This window comes from Cryptomeria japonica, chromosome 9 (genome assembly GCF_030272615.1).
Source record: "Cryptomeria japonica chromosome 9, Sugi_1.0, whole genome shotgun sequence".
NCBI classification, from domain to species: domain Eukaryota; kingdom Viridiplantae; phylum Streptophyta; class Pinopsida; order Cupressales; family Cupressaceae; genus Cryptomeria; species Cryptomeria japonica.
Window position 1 is genome coordinate 640,462,432 of NC_081413.1, and position 21,757 is coordinate 640,484,188.

The 21,757-nt window shown below is 35.0% G+C and overlaps 1 protein-coding gene across 3 annotated transcripts in view; it reads right to left on the bottom strand.

Annotated features, from left to right (window-relative positions):
- Positions 1-13,790: 13,790 nt before the first annotated feature.
- The window catches only part of LOC131030980 (anaphase-promoting complex subunit 7), a 184,826-nt gene continuing 176,859 nt past the window's right edge, over positions 13,791-21,757 (bottom strand). For 2 of the 3 annotated variants that reach the window (XM_057961965.2, XM_057961966.2), the window contains 2 exons: positions 14,362-14,422; positions 13,791-14,264 (listed from right to left, as the gene is read on the bottom strand). In XM_057961965.2, coding sequence (XP_057817948.1) covers positions 14,181-14,264; positions 14,362-14,422 — 145 coding nt within the window. In that variant the 3' untranslated portion in view covers positions 13,791-14,180. The remainder of the gene's footprint in view (positions 14,265-14,361; positions 14,423-21,757) is intronic. The other variant, XM_057961967.2, reaches the window with a different exon arrangement.

The following is a 21,757-nucleotide window of genomic DNA, read 5'->3' on the forward strand; positions in this document are numbered from 1 at the left end:
AGTACAAGAATGCATAAACAACCATAATCTAGAAATGTAGAATTGAGAATAACGAATATGTTGCTGAAAAGTATAGATTGAGAGGCAAATTCATAAGTGCACTTGTGTCAGAAATCTGAGAAAAAATGTTTGGGACTAGGGTGTTGCGCCACTGTCTTGATTCTGCAAGCTTGAAGCTGTACCTGTCAAGCTGGGATATGAAGATTGAAACTTGTTGCTCTGTCAAATCTTGCTGAAAACAAGGACGACCAGGGCGCCATGCCCTTGTTGTGTGCAGGACCAAGGCACCACACCCCTGTCCCAAGGGTTTCTGATGAATTTTTCCCTCCAGAACAGTCTCTGTGCACTCTGTCGGTCCTGAAACTTGCAACGACGCTCAGATCCAAATCTACACCTGTAGCTGAAAATAGGATTTTGAGTGGCTATATGGGGTTTTTCCTTAGGCAAACCCATGTCTTGGTGATTTCCACCTCAACAAATAACCGATTTGTATAGTAAAATAGTGTGTGAAAGATCCTAGGACGAGAATAAACAATCTAGAGCAACCCTAAGAGTAAACCCTAATTGCTTGTAATCGACAAAGTAAATGCTCTAAATGATGCAAAGTGATCTAAAGAATGAATGCAAATCAAATTGATGTAATGAAGCTCATACAAAGACATAGAAACAACATGAAACCATACCCAACCCTAAGGAAGAGATACAAGCCAATCTTCAGTTGATGATCTCCTATTGCTTTCCCATATCTTCAAAAGCCCCCAATTGATGAAAGAATGCTTGATGAATTCTTGATAGGTGTTGTTGAATGTTGTTCAAGACTCCAAAGATCAACTCTTTCGCTACATAGAAGGCTCCTTGTAATCGTTCCCAAAATCTTTTTCTAGGTTTGATTCCTTGGACCTTCAAATGAAGAAAGAGAGCTCTTATGTATGAAACCCTAGATCTTAATTTCATCTTTAGGCCGACCTAGGATTTGAATTTCCCGCCAATATTTTGGGGTTAAGCATTATAATATCATAGAATTATGCTCTCGAAATTTTGAGAAAAATGTCGCGGACCGTGTGCAAAGTGCACATGGTCCAACTAACTTTTCACCAAATTTTTGGGGCCGTTAGATATGATGATATTAGAGCGGATCCCAAAGTTACAGCTGATTCCGAGATGTTTTAACATGCAAAATCGGGCCTTTAAGATCAAAATAGGACATAATTAGGGCTTATGATTAAATGATTACTTGGAGGAATAAAATGAAAAAGGGGCACGCTTAGGATAAAGGGCCCAACTTTATAACATGTGAAGAGGTGAAATATGAATATAGATTTAATTAATTAAATTAACTAAATACTTAAAGGAGATGAGAAATGCAAGATTCAAAACGCACTAAGGCAGGTGCTAAACCAAGCATGGAATTGTACCACCCTAGTAAGGTTGTACAATTTACGATGCTACACCTCCTAAATAGTAGTGCTAGAAATATATTTATAGTTCCACATAGTAGTAATTCCCCCAAAAGCTCCTTCTGCACTATTATAGTGGTTACCATTATCTTTAGAGCATCTTAACTTCAAAACTTTCTCTTTTTACATCTTAGTTTCTTGCACCAACAAAATATTAGTCATATGATCTCTTGCAATATTAGATAAAAGATCATGCTCATAAGGGACATTTAACCCCTCAGATGTTCCAAGAAATGAACTTCATTTTTTAGGAGATGTGTTGCTAAGGCACATCTTAGTTAAGGTTTTTTGCACTCCATCAACTATATCCTATAGACTTTCCTGCTCCTTACACAGTTTTGTCGACTTCCTCCCAACACTCTTTATAGGTCCACAATCAGCTTTTGTTCTATTTCTAGTTGAAACTCCTATAGAAGGATTTTTTTTACTCTACCTCTTCTTTACAACCGTGAAGGTAGGTGATCCATCATCCAAATCAATTGCCTCCTAAATAACATTTTCCTTATCAATGTCCATTTCAAACTGCAACTTATCTGAACTATTCATATTGGAATGATCTATTATCTCCTTTTTTAATAGTGAAGTGCAATCAGAAAAGGCCATCTATGGTCAATGGAGATCTGTGATCCTTCTTATTATCACATCATTCCTCAGAATCCCCCATTGTACCTCCTACAATGTTCATATCAAACATCCTTTTTCTTACAAAGGATAACCTTACTATTGGAAACATACATCCCAACTAATTCCAAAAACCGAATATTTTGATCCTGAAATGTAGATGTTGTTATATCTTGAGAAGGGGATGTAGCTTCAAGAACCTAACCATTACCAGTATACATTCCCTCGACAAAGGGAGCACAATGCATATTCTGCCTATGATCTTGTAAATTGAATTCTTGAAGCTTCCAGAGACCATAAAAATTTACACGGTTGAATCCCAAAGAACAAAATCAAATCTTGTAAATTGTCATCCCGGTTACCCACAACCTTAGTAGGGGGATCTTCAACTCCAATCTCTTGGATATTCTCTAAAGGGCTATTACCAATAGAGCCATCTGCCTTTCTAATACCCTCTTCCATAGAAATTTTCTTTTCCTTCCACACTTTAAGTCTTCTGAGGAACCTTAGGACATTTCTTGCCCCAATGCCCAATCTTCTTACAGAGAAAACATACAAAAGGCAAGGATTTAAATGCAATAGGTTGGACCCTAGACCCCAACTTAGAGATAAATCAATAGATGATGGAAGATCAACAATCTGACTAATACCCACACAGATTTTGGCAAACACCAACCGCTTCCTAGCAGTCGTCCTGGGATCAATGGATAAGAGATCCCCTAAACAACTAGCAATACCTCTAAAAAAATCCTCATTCCAAAACTCCATTGTCAAACCAAGTAACTAAACCGAAACAAGGATAACATTAAAAGAGGCATTTGTAAATTCTAGATTAGGCTCCCACTTCTTTAGATCCAAAGAGGCTTTACTCATCTAGGGACCTCCACAGAGGATGATCGTCATGTCTTCGTCATAGTTTGAAGCAAAAGAGATAAAATCCTTAGGCATAGCCAAAACATCCACCTAACCTTTGAGCCTCCATTTTCTTCTAACAGAACACATAGCAACCTCAGTGTTGTCCCCATAAATTTTCCCACCAATGAAAAGGCCATAACAAAAATATTTTGATCTATGACAAAATCTAGGATAGTTATAGAAAACTTACTGATACTCAATTCATAATTATTCGCAACAGGGGTACAAGAAGATTTACTACAAGGTTTAACCCTGAATAAAGCAGCCCATGGTTTTCTAGAGGCACCCACCTTCTTGATAAAATCACCTCCATTTGGCCCCCCTGCTTATTAGGATTTCCCCTTAATTAAATGAAAGTGTTAATGACGATGAAGGTTAGCTTATCTATAAACTAAATTAAATGAAAATTCCAATGATGATAAAGGTTATCTTTTCACTCAAATGATCACTAAATTGAATAAAAATGCTAATTATGACCAAAACTATTTTTTCACTTCAAGTATCATACATATGTTTTGTAGGATATGCAAAAGGATTATAACTTTTATTGATTTTCCACCTAACATACAAATTTATATTTATTTGATTTTTAATTTCCCCCTTAATTACAAACTTATATTAAGATGTATTTTTCCCATTTAATTATAAATTTAGTGAAATTTAAGTTTAATTCATCACCTCAATTGAACTTACAAAAAAAATAGACTTAAATTGCAACCCTATAAAAAACATTATGAGAAATTTAGGATTATTTTATGACCTTAATTTTAATTGATGATAAGTGTAGCCTTAATTTTCCACCTCAATTAATATTTTATAAATAAAATTAGATACTATTTTTCAAATTAAAATAAGAATAACTTTTGGTTTCTCAATTACTCACAATTTATTTATACATTTCTACTATAAAATAAAATAACCACCCACTCTATCACTTCCACACAATTTTTAAAAAAATCACCAAGATACATGTTCCTACATAGGAGATGTTTTAGTTGTTCTATAGAATTTTCTAGAGGTCAAGTCTTTAAGTATACTCTACTCCAAGCTCTAAGAAATAGATTTATCAAAGAACATTCAAGAATTCTATGAATATAGGTTCATCTATAATCCACATATACAAATATTCATACTTAGTTAATATGAATCATTCAAATGAATAAGGAACTCTTCCACACAATATTTTTCATTAATACCCATAACTTAAAAAGAGGGTCTTGAACTAACTAGTTTTCATATTAATCCAAACTATAAGATGATAAAGGAAAGTTATTTGCAAGCACAATAAAATACAAATAGTAACATATTAAATTAATATAATCAAATATGTCATGGCATCGCATAAGTTCCATCATCATTGTGTCTAGTTCCTCGTCCATCTTCTAATAGACAAGTGTTTCCCATTTTAAATTTTAGTTTCAATTATTGAAAACCTTACCATTATTTCTAGCCACACATCTAATTTCCACCATTAATGCATATTCTCTCTTTAGAACCACAAACTACATATTTCAAGAAAAGTGTCCCTCTTATAAATAAAATTAATTAATGATTACAACAACCAAAACACAAAGATGATCAAATCTAAAATTTTCATAGCTACAATCAAAATAAACCCTCTTTAAACTAGTCATATATTAATAACACCCAAAATTCCTAACAATAAGATAATCTCTCACAAATATATAGATTTACGTTACTACCCAAAATTTTCACTACATGTGATTTGAAATTATTCAAGGTATAGTGACAAACATACTTCAAACTTATACATCTCCATCCTACAAGTGAAAACCACTATTTATTTAAAGAATAAGATCAACAAAAAAAAATTCCCAAACTGTTAAGGATTAAAAATAAAACATCCTTGTTCCATCCTATAGATTCTCACAAACTTTTTAACCTCGAAAAACATTAAAATAAGGATACCCAAAACTAAAAAGACATGGATTCATTACATGTATCATACAAACTGCAAAGCATACATGTAACTAAATCCAACCAATAGATCATACATTCTAACCACAAAGAATGAATGCAACAATATGCATCTACAAAACCAACCATGTAGTTCTTACACCAAAATGTTGGGAAATAGAGCTCATTTCAATAATTAATCCTAAGAAATGTTTCATTGTCTATAAAAAGTTTAGCAACATATTGCTTGCAAAATCTACTTTAAGAGAACAACATAGAGTAAATAATAGAAGAAAATCCATCCAATATAGAAAAGAGGCACAAGACGTACATAGGGAAAACCTTGATAAACAACTTCTCAACCGTGATGATTAAAAACTTGCACACAATCAAATCCAGAAGCTATTTATCATGAACATGGATTGTGGAAATCTAATAGAATTGAGGAAAAACCCTTTCAAGTAAAAATCTCACCCACCAAACATTATGAATTTAACTTGTATCATTAAATAAATAATCATTTATAGTATAGAGCATCAATTTCAATATAGGTATCAACACTCAAATCTATTCTCAAACCTATAACTCAACATGCAATATCTTCTTATTCTAGAAACTTATCAAATCTCACACATTTAACCATACATGCATGCCCATATTAGATATTATAACAAAGAGCACAGATTTCTAAGAGTTTATCATATCATCAACGGTGGAATTTTGGTAGCAATCTAGAAGAGTAAAGACATTAACAAAAATATTTAAGGAGCATCTAAAAACCACAATAAGACAATACCACGAGTCCAAAAATGATCTTAAAATACAATTGTAAAAATTAACATGACCCACTATAAGAAAGTGGGTTTCAAAATAGAATGTGACTCCTCACACAAGCATATTTGATCATAAATGCCATAAGGACTAAATGTAACTTCCAAGTGCCCCCCATTAAGAATTAATTGCATATTACACTCACTAATATTGGGAGTTGCTAAAATTACTCTAAACATGAATTTTCAATCTAACTCTTTATTCAACCCTCCATTACAACATTATTTCAAGAAAGCAAACAAAAAATAAAATAAATGCACAACCCCTCAAAAATAGATAATCTTATTATCTTTCATTTAAATAAATAGTATGTTATGAGACTATGGTGAGAAGACAAAACTTCAATTATCCTACAATCCTATCTTGAGGGGATCATGGTATTCAAATGTGTATAAATTGAAAAAGAGAAATTAATATTTAATATAATAATTAACTAATTATGTATTGATTATATTATAGTACAATAAGTACATCTCAATATAATTAATATACAATTGGTTCAGGTACTACAATCCATCAAATTTAACATTCAAATATATAATATGCCTTTCATCAATTGCCAAAAATACAAGTGATCTTAGTAAAAAACACAATGAATAATATACTAATCTTCCATTGAAATATGCAAGTTAATTTCTCCAAGCTTCTATTGTCAATCAGGGAATACATTAAACTTGTTAATAGATTTTTCCTTTCCAACCATTAGTCAAAGAAAATAAGTATCCATCCATAATCTATTATGTTATAAGTTCATGGTGATAAGATAAAGTTTGAATTCTCATGCAATCCTATCTTAGGGGAACAATGATACTCAAATGTACATAAATTTGAATAGATATATTGATGTTAGATATAATAATGAACCAATTTATATTGATTATATTGTTGTACAATAAGTACAACTCAATAAACAATTGGTTCAAGTGTTATAATCCTTCAAATATAATATGCAAAGTTTACAATATCTCTTCCATTGATTGCCATATACACGTAATAAACAATATAGTATATTTAATTAGAATCTACAAGCTAATTTCTCCAAGCTTCTATTGTCAATAAAGGAAAGCATTGAACTTCTTGTTGGAGGAAATATATTTCCTTTCCAACCATTAGTTGAAGCAAAGAAGTATCCATCTATAATCTAACGGTGTGGTACACGACACTGGTGATTATCTTGTTTAGTTCATTCTTTTATAATAGACAAATATATTTAATCAAAATCGATAGCTCTAACATTTCACCAAGGCAACAAATTTCAGATCATTTAAATGTTAAACAATAGTATCAAATAAATGAAGAGTTTGCAACACACCATTATCTATCATCAGAAACACGATGAACCCAAACACAAAACATGTCATACATGACACCATCATCACCTAAAATCCCTTAAAACCTCACTAATCTTGACTACTATTATACACTCAAAATCATATGCAACATCTAAATGACTTGCTACTTGTATCCCATACTATGAGAGGCCTCATTAATTGTATGCCCTATATATTATTTAACACCATATGCTCAAGGTAAGATAGCACACATCCCATACTACATGTATCCTCTTTCCTTAACATAACTCCTCATTTTGACACATAAAACAAACACACATATACCAAAAGCACAAGTACACATACACAAAACCAAAATAGTATATGCCAAAGAATACATAAATTCAATTATACAAGCAACACATGTGTATTTCAATTTCACAAAGAAAATATATCATTCAAATACACAAACACAAATGTTGTGATAACATTAACAATTACACAAAAGCATATAACAATGCAACACCTAACCCACACCATCCTAATGTCTAATGCCACGACAATATGTCAACTCCCTGTGGTAGTGTATCATTGTACCAAACCCTCACATAAGCAAGAAATCTAAACATAGAAATACATAGATCATGTATCACTCATTAGTGGAAATTGGTACACACCACGAGTCACTACATCAGACTTCATTTGATATTCACCTAGCTTTAGAGATTGAAAGAGTAATTGTGTAAAACACAACTTGTGAATATTCCACCTTGTAAGAGTACTAGATTCTATATGTTAGCGGTCTATGGTGAGAACAAAAAGCTTGAACATCTCATGCAATCCTATCTTAAGAATATGGTGATATTGGAATGTGTGTAACTTGTAATAAAGAAATTGATGGTGTATGTCATCATCCTCAATTCATCTCAATCAAATATAATCTTGTTTCCTTATTGGTAACCAAGGTAATCATAGTATTGTAACAAGACCAATAGATGTAGAGACACATGCAATACATTTCCAATTATACTTACTCATATTTCACCATAATACTTATCATGTTTAACTCATAACAAAGTTGTTACAACACCAACCATACTTGGAATCACACATAACCAAGTAGAATAATCATATTGAACATTTTCAAAAAAGGAAATGATACATGATGTTAGCTATTATATTTTGTCCCTTCCTACTGTTACAATACAACTTTGCGAGCCCCAAAATTTGTAGATTTTAATATAATTGAACTTGTTCCATAATGACACCATATTATCTTACCCTTGATAATTGATCTGAGAGAGTTTAATTAAGCTTTTATACGTAAAAATTAACATTATGTATACCTTTTCGTTCCCTTGTACCTTTGGAATTCCTCTAGTGTTGTAGAAAATCTAAAAAATTACCTAGGTTTTCTTCTATTCATTTGTAAGGATGGTGGACCTTTTGAAGGTTCAAGAACTACTTGAACCTATGAAAAGTTTGGCAAAGGAAGAAAGATTTGAGAAAAGGTATGAAGGAAAATGTCGAAGGGAGAGAAGTCGTTGATTTCATAGGTTCAATAACCTCTTGAACCTCTCATAAATTTTGAAAGGAGAAACCAAATCATAAACATAGTGCAAAAGAACAAAGAATAAAGAAGAGGCAAACACTTCGATGGTTCAAGAACTTCTAGAACCTCTAACAAGGTCAAAGGATAGAGAAAGCCCCAATAAGGGATGTAAATAAAATACTTAGGAATAAATTCAATGAGGTCAAAGGTTAAAGAACCTCTTGAACCTCTATCTGAGTTGACCGAATTCACCCAAAAGAAAAATGAAGCAATGAAGGACAAATGGGATGTTGAGCATGTTAACATTTCAAGAGCCACTTGAACCTCTAAATAGTTCAAGACCAAGCAAAATAACTGACATGACAAAATAAGGGAGAAAAGACAAAAAGATGTTGATAAATTCAAAGGTTCAAGAACCTTTTGAACCTCTACCATGGTTGAAAAGATAGCAAAAGAATTTGACATGATAGAGGAAAATAGTCAAGTAGATAAATTCAATGAGTTCAAAAGTTCTTGAACTCACCTACCAATAAAACAAAAAGTGAGTTTTGTCAATGAGTTCACAATTACCTAAATTTTCTACTTGGTTTAGCTTAGGAAGACAACACTAAAAAGGGAGAAGTCAAAAAGTTCAATGGATCATTAACTCCCTAAAGTGTTGGCAGAGTTAAAAATGGTAAAGGCAAAGGTTATGTTTGCAAGTTCACAATATCTTGAACTCATGAACATGTTTCAAGTAGAGTCAAAATCTTCGACAGTGTGTGCACTTAAAGATATTTTGAAGGTGTTAGAGTTTTAGGAACTTCTTGAAACTCTAACATTGTTCAACAAAATTGAAAACATTTAACATGTTTTGAAAGTAATATTTTAATTATTTTTTTAAATGTGAAAACACATGCCAAGGTGAATTTCATCCCCCTTTCTTTTATACACTACAAACTACCATGAATACAATAGGTAAACATCCATCCCCTAGAGAAATCAACATAAATGTATAGGCATTCATAGGATGAAAACAAACACTCCACCACCCCCTATAGGCAATTTTAGGTACATCAAGCTACAAATTTTCGCATGTTTCATAGAAACAAATTCCCCAAAAGCATGGGCATCCATCACAAAAGAGAAATCAGAGGATTGTCGCTACTTATATAAATTTTCTCACCTCCCTTTGGTCGCTCATAAAACTATATCTAGTGAAGATTCTAAAAAGGATTGTACATTGTTCATTTGGATCAAGCTCACGTGAGTTGGTCTTTATAGATTATTGAACCATGTAAATGAATGTAAATCAATTTTAAGTTTGTGAAAAAATTGTATGGGTTTCTAAGCTTCTCGTGAAATCTAATGTAGGAGCATCCCAAAAAAGAAAATTACCACATTTCATCGCATAGTTTCAATTTGCCTCGCTATATGGAATCGAAGTCTAGAAGCATCTAATCCATAACATAACTATATTGCAACAATCTTGGAGCACTTTACCAAAAGATTGTCACTAGAATTTCACGACAAAATAGTCATTGCACAGTTCATTGGGTGTAGTATGGGACTAGGAAGATCTTCAATTGGAACAACACCAAATATTATTGACTATTGAAGTTTCATCATCATATTTTAGCTGACCTACACATTTCATAAGACATCAAGTGTTAGGATACCTTACAATTGACCCAAATCATTCCTAAGTCTTGGAGCTAATATAGAAAACATCTCTTGTATTCATTGAGAGTAAGTTAGAAAGTTAGCAAGTTAAATGATTAGTGAGAATAGTAGAGTCAATGGACTCTTAGATTTAGCTAGTTTCTTGAAACTCTAAATTTTGGAGTTGAATCTAACATTGAAGCTTCTAATAAGCTTGTAGCATCTTGTGAACCAATTTGTAATCTACATGTAACAAGTCATTAAGCATGTTATAACCATTTTGTTATGTTGAAACAATGAGAAGTTATTTTCTATTATATGATATTTCCATTGTGTTAACTCTCAAATGCATGGTTGGATAGTTCTCTCTAAATCCTCATCTATGACTACATCAAGTGGTATTAGAGAAAGCTTTGAATTCTTTGGCAACAAAGGCATTTTGGAATAACCTAGGATGAAAAGATTTGACTTGAGGCAGGCAACAAGTATTTGTCAATATAGTGTCAATTGTGAGTTAGATGCAACCTAGTAGCCAAATCATTGAGGTAAGGCAATTGCAAAAAAATCAACAAGGAGGATTTCTGGTATGTCTAATGTTGTTAAAAAATGGAAGAAACGTTAGAAATGAAGATCTGAGTAGATGTTGTAGAAGAAGAGAGAAAAGGAAGTCTAAACCCTAAACATGAGGATGAGTGTTGATGAATTAAGAGGTCTAGAACTGAACAAGCCAACCTTATAAGAAGAAGAGTCAAACCAAATCAAGATACTAAAAGATATTTCCAAATTTGGTAAGAGACCTAAAATTGAAATATATAATTATCTTGGTAATTTAAATCCCAATGAATTCATTGATTGCATAAACAAAACAAAAGAATATTTTGAGTATAACAAAATTGAAAATCCAAAAAGATTCACAAATCGAAGTTGAGAGAAGTTTAGCTAAACAAAAAATATGGGAAGAAAAGAAAGGATCACAAAGTGGGATAAGATGGTGATAAAGTTGAAGAACCAATTCATATATGTTGATTACGAATTGGAATTGTTGAAGAGATTGCATAACCTAATACACAAGGAGAAGATAGTGGAGTATATTGAATAATTACATAAGAAGATCTTCATATGGGTCATAGTGAATCTAAAAAGGAAAGTGGTGTGGTACATAAATGGCCACAAAATGAACATCCAAGAACATTTAGTTTGGTAAGGATGACAATAGTTGACAAAGCCTATCAATTTACACTAATAGTTGAAAAAAATATTTGAAAAGAGGTAGAAAGGTAGAGGAGGAGAATTCCAAAGAAGTATACCACAATTTGATGAAAGAAGACCATATGTGGAGAAAATCAAGGATGCAAATCCATACCATAGAGATGAACAAAGTGATAGATTCCAAGGGAGGAGCACAAGAAATTCCTACTACATAATAAAAGAAGCAACAACACTTACCACAATGATGGATATCAAAGGATTGATAGAGGATTTCAAAAGAATCCATTTAGAGGAACCTCTTCAATTGTGGACAAGGACACCAAGAATTGGAATATCAACATAGGAATGCTAGCAAAAGAGGGGAGAATAGCACAAGATAAGCATATATCAAAGAAGAGCGTATTGCATTTCCAAGATCTATAGGAAAACCTAAAAAAAGTGAATTGCTAGTCAAGAGGAGTTGTCTTGTAGACTGACATAATTGAGAAAGTGTAGCAAAGGAAAAAAAATAGAATAATATGTGAATCAAGAGGCAAGTGTTGTAAAGTGATCATTGATAGTAGTACAAATAATTTGGAGTTAAAGAGATGGTAAACGAAGTTGAATTTGAAGAGAATGTAACATCCAAACCCATACAGGATCACATGGATTCAAAATGATCTCAAGATACTAGTAAGTGAGTAATGCTTGGTGAAATTTTATATAGGTAGATATAATGATGAGGTATTGTGTGATATTATGCCAATGGAACATGTCATGTGTTGTTAGGAAAGCCCTTCATGATGGAAAAAATAACACCTAAAATATGATCTCAAACAAGAAGCATATTTTGATACTTTTGGATGAGCACAAGAATGAAATGTATGATAACGCTACAATTTGTTTCATGGACGGAAGGAATTCTTTGGATGGATTATGACATGAAAATGTGTTTTGCTCTACTTAAAATAACATGATTTGAGTAGCACACAATATTTCACAAAGATTGACTTAAAGAGTAGATAACATGAGGTCATAATCAGAAAGGGAGATAATGAAAGACTACATTCAAGACAAATGAGAGACTATATGAGTTGTTAATTATGCCTTTTGGATAGATCAATTCACCAATTTTTTTATTGTTTGCTTGGATGACATTTTGATTTTCAATAGAAAAACAATAGGAAGATTTGTGGCATATAAAATATTTCAAAGGTTGAGAGAAAAGAAGTTTCTAATAAACATCAATAATTTTAGTTCATGGAAACAAAACTAGTCTATTGTGATTTGTCATTTCTAAAGAGGGATTGAAGATGAACCTAAAGAAATTAAAGGAAATTATAGAGTGGCCAACACCAATAAGCATTAGAGAGGTAAGAACTTTTCATTGATTGGCAAGTTTCTATAGGATTATCATTAGGAGTTTGAGTGCCATGTGCTCACCATGACAAAGACAGTGAAGGGATATCATAAGGAACTCAAGTGGACATCAATAGAACAAGAGATTTGAATTATTGAAGTAGAAGGAAACAAAACATGGGCAGTGTTAGCTTTACATAATTTTGATAAATTATTTCAAGTTGATTGTGATGCAATTTGAAGTGCAATAAGATTAGTATTGACTCAAGAAGGTATACCAATAGTATATACCAGTGAAAAGTTAAATGGTACAAGGAAGAGAGCCTCAATGTATGATCAAGAATCCTTATTTATAATTCAAGCCTTGAAGAAGTGGCGACAATACTTGTTGCCAAAGGAATTTGTGAAGTATATTGACCATCAAGCCTTGTAATAATTAAGTGTATTGTGTGCAAAGTGCAGACCAATTTTTTTAGGGAATGCAGTTGGCATTCAGGCTTTTGCACACATCATCAAGCAGCATTTGAACAGCATCCTGTTATATTGCAGCTGTTATACTACTGTCCATGGAACATAGCTGTTATATTGCAGCTGTTATACTACGGTCCATGGAACATAGCTGTCCAAAAGGCATCCCCTGCCGTTTCACCATCTTCATGAAACACCATGGAACATGGTTTTCCCTTGTCTTACCAGATACTTGAGAAAATAACATTCTTCTCTCTATCCCTCATGCCTAGTGATATTTTTATCTATATTTATATATTATTAAATACCCCATTATGAACTCTGATTTGATAGTCTATTTAGTTTTGGTTCAAGAACTCAGACAGCCATAGGAATTGAGCTGTACGTAATCGAACATGAATTAATTGCTTGTAAATGCATATCCACACCAAAATACCAAACCAAGGTGTGCTTAAACATGTTATACAAGACCTATGAACAGATCCCACCCATAAAATTATATATATATATATATATATATATATATATATATATATATATATATATATATATATATATATATATATATATATATATATATATATATATATATATATATGAATTAGTATACAATGTCCAAGAGTTGTCAAGTTACAATCAACTGTCACTACTTGTCACCCATAAGAGCTAAATTATGTGACTTCTGAATGGGCTTGAATCAGTGATCTTCATTAGATGGTGAATCGAGTAAATTTTCATTTCAAAGCTTCAAATATACAGTAACTTGAGCAAAGAGCCAAGCGTTGTTAGTACAATAGCCGGTGATGGCCAGCATTAACATGAGCGTTGCAATGAACTTGGAAAACTCTTACCTTTTAGATGTACGTTGTTCCTCACAAATTGACAGTGAATATTGTACAGATAAATAGGAGACTCAATCCTGAAGCCCTATTTATCTTACACCACGGCATTGACATGCAGCTAATATTCTGTCTCCTCCTGCTCAGCTTCGGCATCATCTTCTTCATTTTCCTCATCTTCTTCAGGAAGATCTGGATCTGCACCCTGCAAAAGAATTTCAAACACAAAATTGCAACGAAAATTTTATGACTTGCAAATATAACATGATCAAGAGAGGTTGATATAGGTGAATTGAATCAACCTTCATCTGTCTTTCCAAGCGTTCAAGTCCCTTTTTGGCTGCCTCATTATCTGGATTTATTCTGTCATATCATGATTAAAATTAGTTCAATATAGATATCCTCTTCACTATGCTTGCAGAAAGTTTACTGCAGGACAATTTCACAAGTTCTCCTAAAGAAAGCGGTTTCCCATATAGGAAAATAGAAAATACCCTGAGAATGTCTAAAATTCACAATGGACGTGCTGAATTCAAAAATGAACAACTTAGAGTTAACATGCATGCACAATTTAGCAAAGGAAAATTTACATGGCACAATGAACACAATATAGATTAATATTTTCCATTAATAAACTTCATGATGTACATCACAATCTGAAGCCCTTAACTATGTTGAACATCAATAAAAATTCACACCAAGTATGATCTATCCAACATAGTGTTGTGACCATTTCACACATCGCCCCATTAGAATGGGGACGCCCTCTTTTTCGCTTGGTTTTGTCTGTTCCTCTCTCTGTTTTTTTAGGGTTTTGAGTGAGTGAGTTGTCTGGACTAGGGTTAAGCCTTAGGGGTTTCTTTTGGAAATTTTCAAGCCGAGTCCAGTCGAATTTTGAAAGATTATTAAGCATCCTCCCGAAGATTGTAAATTTTGAAATAGGATGAGCTCGTCAAAAAGTCAGGTGTGTCTCAGGATAGGTCCAGTCAGGATTTTGAGGGCAAATTCAAGTTATGCCTAGGTGTTAGCATTTTAATGATGAAATTGTACATTTTGTCTAGGTGAATTTCGACCAAGTTTTTGGAAGCAAGATAACTGATCCGGGCCTTGAGGATGACCTAACCCTGCATGATGAAGTGATTTGAAGAATTAAATTGTGGATATTTTAACTTGAAAAGGTGAAATCGCCCCTGTCCCTCTCCCAGGGACCAGGGCGAAAATGTTGTTTAAATGCATAATTATCTCTAACTTCCTTTTATTGTTTTATGCAAGGTCGCCAGGAGATATAATTGGACGTAAATTGAAGATTTTGAAGATTTTGAAGATACGAAAATGATGAATTTTGAAGATTTAAGGTGAATTCGCTCCTGTCCTCCACTGGAGGACCTGGGCGAAATGATTTGTTTTGGTCATTTTTGGCCTTGGTTGACCAAATTGAAGCGTTAATGACACAATGCAGGATGAAATGAACGTAATGGAGCAACCAGACTTAGTCAAAAGCAATGAAAGGTTGAACAATTTGTCTAGTAAAATGAATTCGCTCCTGTCCCTCACCAAGGGACCAGAGCGATTTTCTTTGTACACACCTTCTTGGACCTTTTTTGGACTTGGGCTCTTATTCATGGCATGTTAAATGATGATATTTTTCCAAGCAAAATAAATTTGAAGTGAAAAGTGAAAGGATTTGGCCTTGAGGACAAAAGGCGCTCTTGTCCCTCACTGAAGGACCGGAGCTTGAATTCCAATTTTGCATTTTCCTTGCAAGATTTAAGTGATTTTACGATTCGAAAACGCCAAGGCAAGTGTGCTTTGTCCGTTGAATATAACTTGAGTGGGCCACAATGAAGAAAACCAACCTAAAATGTAAAAATCGCTCCTGTCCCTCACCCAGGGACCAGGGCGATTTTCAAAGGAGGCTCATGTCCGTCAGCAAGGAACCAAAGCGATTTTCTAACAAGGCAAATAACTGGCGAAGGAAAAGCAAGTTTCATGTTTGAGATGAATAATGGAGGGCGTAATCAATCCATTGAAGATAATTTTGAATGTTAGCAAAGCATAGGTATGTTCATAATTGCCAAGGCGCTCCTGTCCCTCTCCAAGGGACCAGGGCGAAAAACACATTAACAAGCCTCCCCTTCCAAATTTGGACGAATCCAGACCAAGGCACAAGATTGGAATGATATTTAAAAGTGTTTTAAGGAGGAATGAAGTTGCAAAGATCCCGAAACTTGATGAAAACGGCTAGGGCGCCCCTGTCCCTCACCAAGGGACCAGAGCGAAATCTTCAAAATATGCCCAATAGCCTAACATTTTGGAATGCTACTTTTGTTTCCAAGACTCAAGATGGAATAAGGAATGATGTTTTACGCCTCAAGGGTCATTAGAAGTTGATGTGATCATGAATTTGTGCAATAAACCAAAAATCGCTCCTGTCCTTCACTGGAGGACCAGGGCGATAATCCTTGGAGGAGCTCATTTTGTCTTGAGAAGGCAAGTTAGACATGCATAGAACGAACAACGAAGATCATTGCCTACCTCACATCATGAATTGGAAATTTGGAAAATGAAGACCAAGGATAATAGGTGGATCGCTCCTGTCCCTCACCAAGGGACCAGGGCGAAAATGTTTTAAGGCAAGCTCCTTCCAAGGATTGAATAAATCAAACTCAAAGTTCCAAATGAAAATCCCATTTTTGACGTCCAGGAAGAGATTTTGAACGTGGAAGCAAGGAATACAAGGCCAAAAATGAAAGGCGCTCCTGTCCCTCTCCTAGGGACCAGAGCGAGGTTATTAACAAGTTGATATTTTTGCCATGCCTAGACGCCAATGTCCTCCAAACCACATTAAATGCCAATTTCGCTAAAAACTCCAAAATATTTTAAAATTAAATTGGTATTTAATAAAAGCGCATAGCATTTAATAATTAATTTTGAGCCTTAGAAAAATCGAAATTTTTAATTATGAAGGCATTCGAAATTAATTATTATTAAATTAAATTTAAAAATGGAGCGCTTTGAGGTATTATTTTAATATTTTGACAAGTCAGCCTTCATCTTTTATTAGTTTTTATTTATTTTTGGCCTATTTTCTCAAAGTCGGCCTATGGGAAAATGAAGTAGTGAGCGCCTATATAGTGGAGGTGTGTTGAGCGATTTTAACCCATCATTCAATCATTCATTCAAGTGCGATTTGGAGAAGCAATAAAGGGTGCGAAATCTGGTTTAGGTGGAGCGAATTTTCCTCAAGGCGTTGAAGACTAAAGATGGTAGAATTTGATGCTTGCGAAGTCTAGAGGAAGAGTATATTGCTAAAGGGAGAGCTTCGACCCACATTTTGCCTAGCAAACTTGCTTAATTTTGCATCATTTCTTAGAATTAGTTCTCAAGTGGAGGTATGGCAAGATTATCCTAGTCTCAATTGTGAATTTTGAATTTTGAATTTCAAGTGGCTTAGTTAAATTTAGGAAATGATAATTCAAAGATTTATCATGAAGTTTCCTAATTTAAAACTTAAATCCTCTTACTAGTCTATATTTCTACATTGCAAAATATATTACTCATTATGAAATGTTGTGTAGGTGTCAAGATGGCGACCCCAAAGGCAGGAGCATCCACTAGTCGTCCAGCTCTCATGAAGGAAGATCAGAAGAATGAAGAATTGGAGACCAAGATCGTGTCGAAGTGGAGCAACATTGGAGATACCAACTTGGGAAACTTCAGTGTGAAGAAGTTTCAAGAGGTCCCTTACATTGGAAAGCCATCACCTGTCGCAAAGAGAATAATTGAAAGTGGCATCATCAAGGCGGTCGGTTTCCCTCCAGCAATCCAGTGCCATGAGTTGATGATCGAGTGTGCCCGCCATTATGACCCACAATCAAGATCGATCGTGTCTAAGGACGGAAACACTTTGGCTTACCTTTCAGAGGAGGCTATAAGTGAGGCTCTCCATCTTCCAGAGCATAGAGATATGATTTACAAAAGCTTAGAAGGAGCCAGGTCCATGTACGAAGATGATCCAGACACTTGCTTGAGCATCATCAATAAGAATTGGTTACTCAAAAGTCGTCCTTGCCTGAGCAAGATTCCCAACACACCACATAGGATCGACTTCCAGGAGGAGTATAGAGATTTAATAACCTTGCTCAACCGAGTCACAGGGGCTCCTCAAGCCTTCTATTTCGAAAAGTGGATGTTCTACTTCATCCAAGTGATAGTTCAAGGAAAAGGAACAATTCATTGGGCTAGAATGATTAGCCATTGCTTGGACGTGCAGTTAAGAAGACTGAAGGCTACCAAGTCATTCCACATGAGCTCGTACATCATGTATGCCTTGATCAGAAGTTTTGAATATGCAGGACTACCTCACAGAGGAGTGATCGGAAGAGGGCTCGGAGAAGTCAGAGTTTGTGATTCTTACGTCCATCTGCATCATCCACCTGGAAGTGACTACAAGTTAGTCAATGATACCTTCACGATGAACGTCACCAGGACATTGCAAGGCGGGATTCACAAAAGGCTATCTCAAGATGCACAAGAGCTTGTAAAGAGGTATGGTGCTTGGTTCATCCAATTTCAGAAGTTTACATATATCAGAGTTCATGGATGTCCTTCACCTCCATATATGTTGCCGAGATATCCGATAGACCGGATAGTGCTACTTGAAGTGACTAGACAGTTGGCAGCTTATGCAAAGGCATTCAGACACCGGCATGGAAATGGAATTCCTGTGCCTATCATACTAGGAAATTCAGTTGACGTATGTCCTAATGCTATAGCCTTAGATGATGCAGAGAAGGAGTTGGCCTTGTATTCATTTTCATTCTTTGTCTTGAGAGAGAATTTTGATCCTTATGGGTATATAGAAGAGACAATTGGTAGAAAGTACAAGCATGAATTTCAGGTAGAGGACTTTTGGATGAATCTCTCAGATGATTTTGAAGTAAAAAGAAAAATGCATTCCAGATTGCGTTTAGATTTCATCAGGAGATGCAAAGTCTACAGAGTGCCCGACCAAGCTCAGGACAGTGGCAGACATCTCCAATCATCTTATGACCGAGAAAACAAAGCAGTGAGGATAGATTGGAACGAGCCTGAGGTTTTGGATCTAGATGCTTTGATGGCTCCAGTTTTGTCTTGTACTCGCAGATGGGTTGATGTGCAACATCAAAAGTTGAGAGAACAGAACATATCTATGACTTTTACTTTGGAGGAAAGACCAATGGAAGGAGGAGCGAGTGTAAGTGAAGGCAATCCTCATCCCAGAAGCTTAAGTGAAGGCAATCTTTGAAGCGCAAGTGAAGGCAATCCTCATCCTAGAGGCTCGAAAAGGAAAGAGAGACCTGAGAAAAGGGAATCCTCCAAGAAGAAGCAAGAGGCCAATCGAGATCGCTCATCTGGCACATCTTCTCGACATGAAAAAGGGACAAGTCAAGTTGTAAGACAAGAGAAAAGGACACTTGAAGTAGAGGAATCTATGGAGTCAATGGTACAGAATGATAAGCACGAAGAAGGACAAGCACCTCAACGTTCATCAAGTCGATCTCTCCAAGTCAATGAGCTACATGAAGACAAGGATGGTAACGAAGTGACATCTCCTCTCCGAGAAGAAGAGACATTGCCTAAAGAGATACAAGTTAGAGAGACGAGGTCTGCCATTCCAGATTGGTTGAAGGAGAGACTAACAAGGGTGATTGTGATCGAGGACGAAGATAATGTGATTGACTTGGAAAGCCTTGTAGGGAATTCTCAGGAAGTAACAGAGAAAAGGAAGGCCACTAAGATGTCCAAGATGATCAGAGATGAGACAGGATCCAGGAAATTGCAGATAGCTACACCAACAGTGGACAAGTATGAAGGTGAGATCCTTGCAGAAGAGTATGATGTAGAAACATTTGAGCTTGGTCCACTCACTGCTGAGCAGACACTAGAGGAGGCAACTGATTCATTTGAGGTACTTAAAGACAAGCTTAAGGAAGAAATGGAGAAAAATAGAAAGCTTGAGAGAAAGATCGGCGCTTGGAGAGGCTACTTTAGCCATCTCAATCAGCCTTTGGGACGTCAGGATCCAGCAGTGTCTCCTGTACAGGCACTTCCCCTTGAATCAGTTGGTGAGGCAGAGAGAGTCAAGAGCTTGGTCCAGCTTATGAGCTCTTGGATTGACAAATCCCACACAGTTGCTATTGAATTTGCAACAAGAATGATGCAGACCATCCACCGAGCTATCCAGGTTCTTGAGATCATCCACAACCTAATGATAACTATAGCTGCTTTCGCTCATACTAAGGATGTTATCATCCTTGTTCTACAAGTAATCAAGCAAACATCAAGGAAGATCCTAGCACAAGAAAAGATAATGGATGGAGGATCTCATAATTTACTCCAGTGGTCAACTTTACTCCAGATGAAGGAGGTTCTTTTCGAAGACATCAGTACCAAATGCAATCATGTTGAAGAGGTCATCCATCCGATTCAAGACAAGGTGTTCGAAGTGTTATGTACTATTCTTGGCAGGAGGATCGAAGTTGAGACAGATGTGGATCTTCAAGAGTTAGAAGAAAGGGTCAAAGTCATCTTTTGCAAAGATGAGAATGTTATCACAGATGAACAAAGGGATCAAATGTTCGCCACCATGCTCCTGATTGAGAAAATCAAAGAACTTGAACCTGGATGGGATGCGGCTCTTCTCAAGGCTTTCGATCAAGTCATCCACTTGGAAGAACGAATGAGGAATCTTCCTGAGATTCCTATTGCTGAGAATGAAGGAATTGTGTCTAGATTCATTGCATATGCTAAGAAAGAGCATTGGAAAGGGAATAAGATTCTAGAAAAAAGGTTGTTATAGATGATGTGGCACCTTAATTGTCATTGGTCTATGTTTCCTAGGTTTTTGTGCCAAATTAAATATTTGGCTATGCATTTAATATTGTTCAATAAAAGGGGGACTTTTGTAATAAACCCTAATTAGGGTTTAGGTGTCATAATCTTAGCCATTGATCTTCTTTGATCTGGGCCATTCATTGTAATTGAGGATGCTATATATACCCTCATTCATTTTCATTTTGTCATTAGAAAAAATAAGAGATTAGAGGAGATATTAGATATTAGAGAGAAGAAAGTTATTTTGTAGCAAGATTGAGCATTGAAGAAAGAATTCCAAGCAATTGTTGTCTATTTTGGCTTTGAGATCAATAAAATATTGAAGTTATGGTGTTTTATTGCAATTCTTGTGGCTATCTTCATGGTTGTTTACTTTCTTGAATCATTCTCAGTCGAAGTAGTATTTAAATTTAAAGGACTAAGTGTTGAGCTTGATCTTTGGTGAGATTCACGTTCCAAACCACTAGCTTCTTGCTGATTGTAAGGACGCCTTGTGTGGTCAACTGGAAATATCTGGACTGCTTAAACCTTCAATCATTATTGAACTCTTGATATGTACCTTCAGGGTAGTGTCCATGATTCTTGATGATTTGAAAATCAATAATCACCTTAGAAGATCGCATCAATCTTAGTAGAGTTGTAATTCCTTGGCAATACTGAAATTGGTCGAATCCTACCAAGTCTAGCCTACATTGAAGTCATTCTCAAGATTAGATTAAAATCTATCTCTTGCAAACCCTACCTTTTGATCTTTTTGAGAACTTGTTAGTTCTAGGAGATTTTTTGTCCCTGCAATTCGGATACGTAAGGCCCCTTGATGAA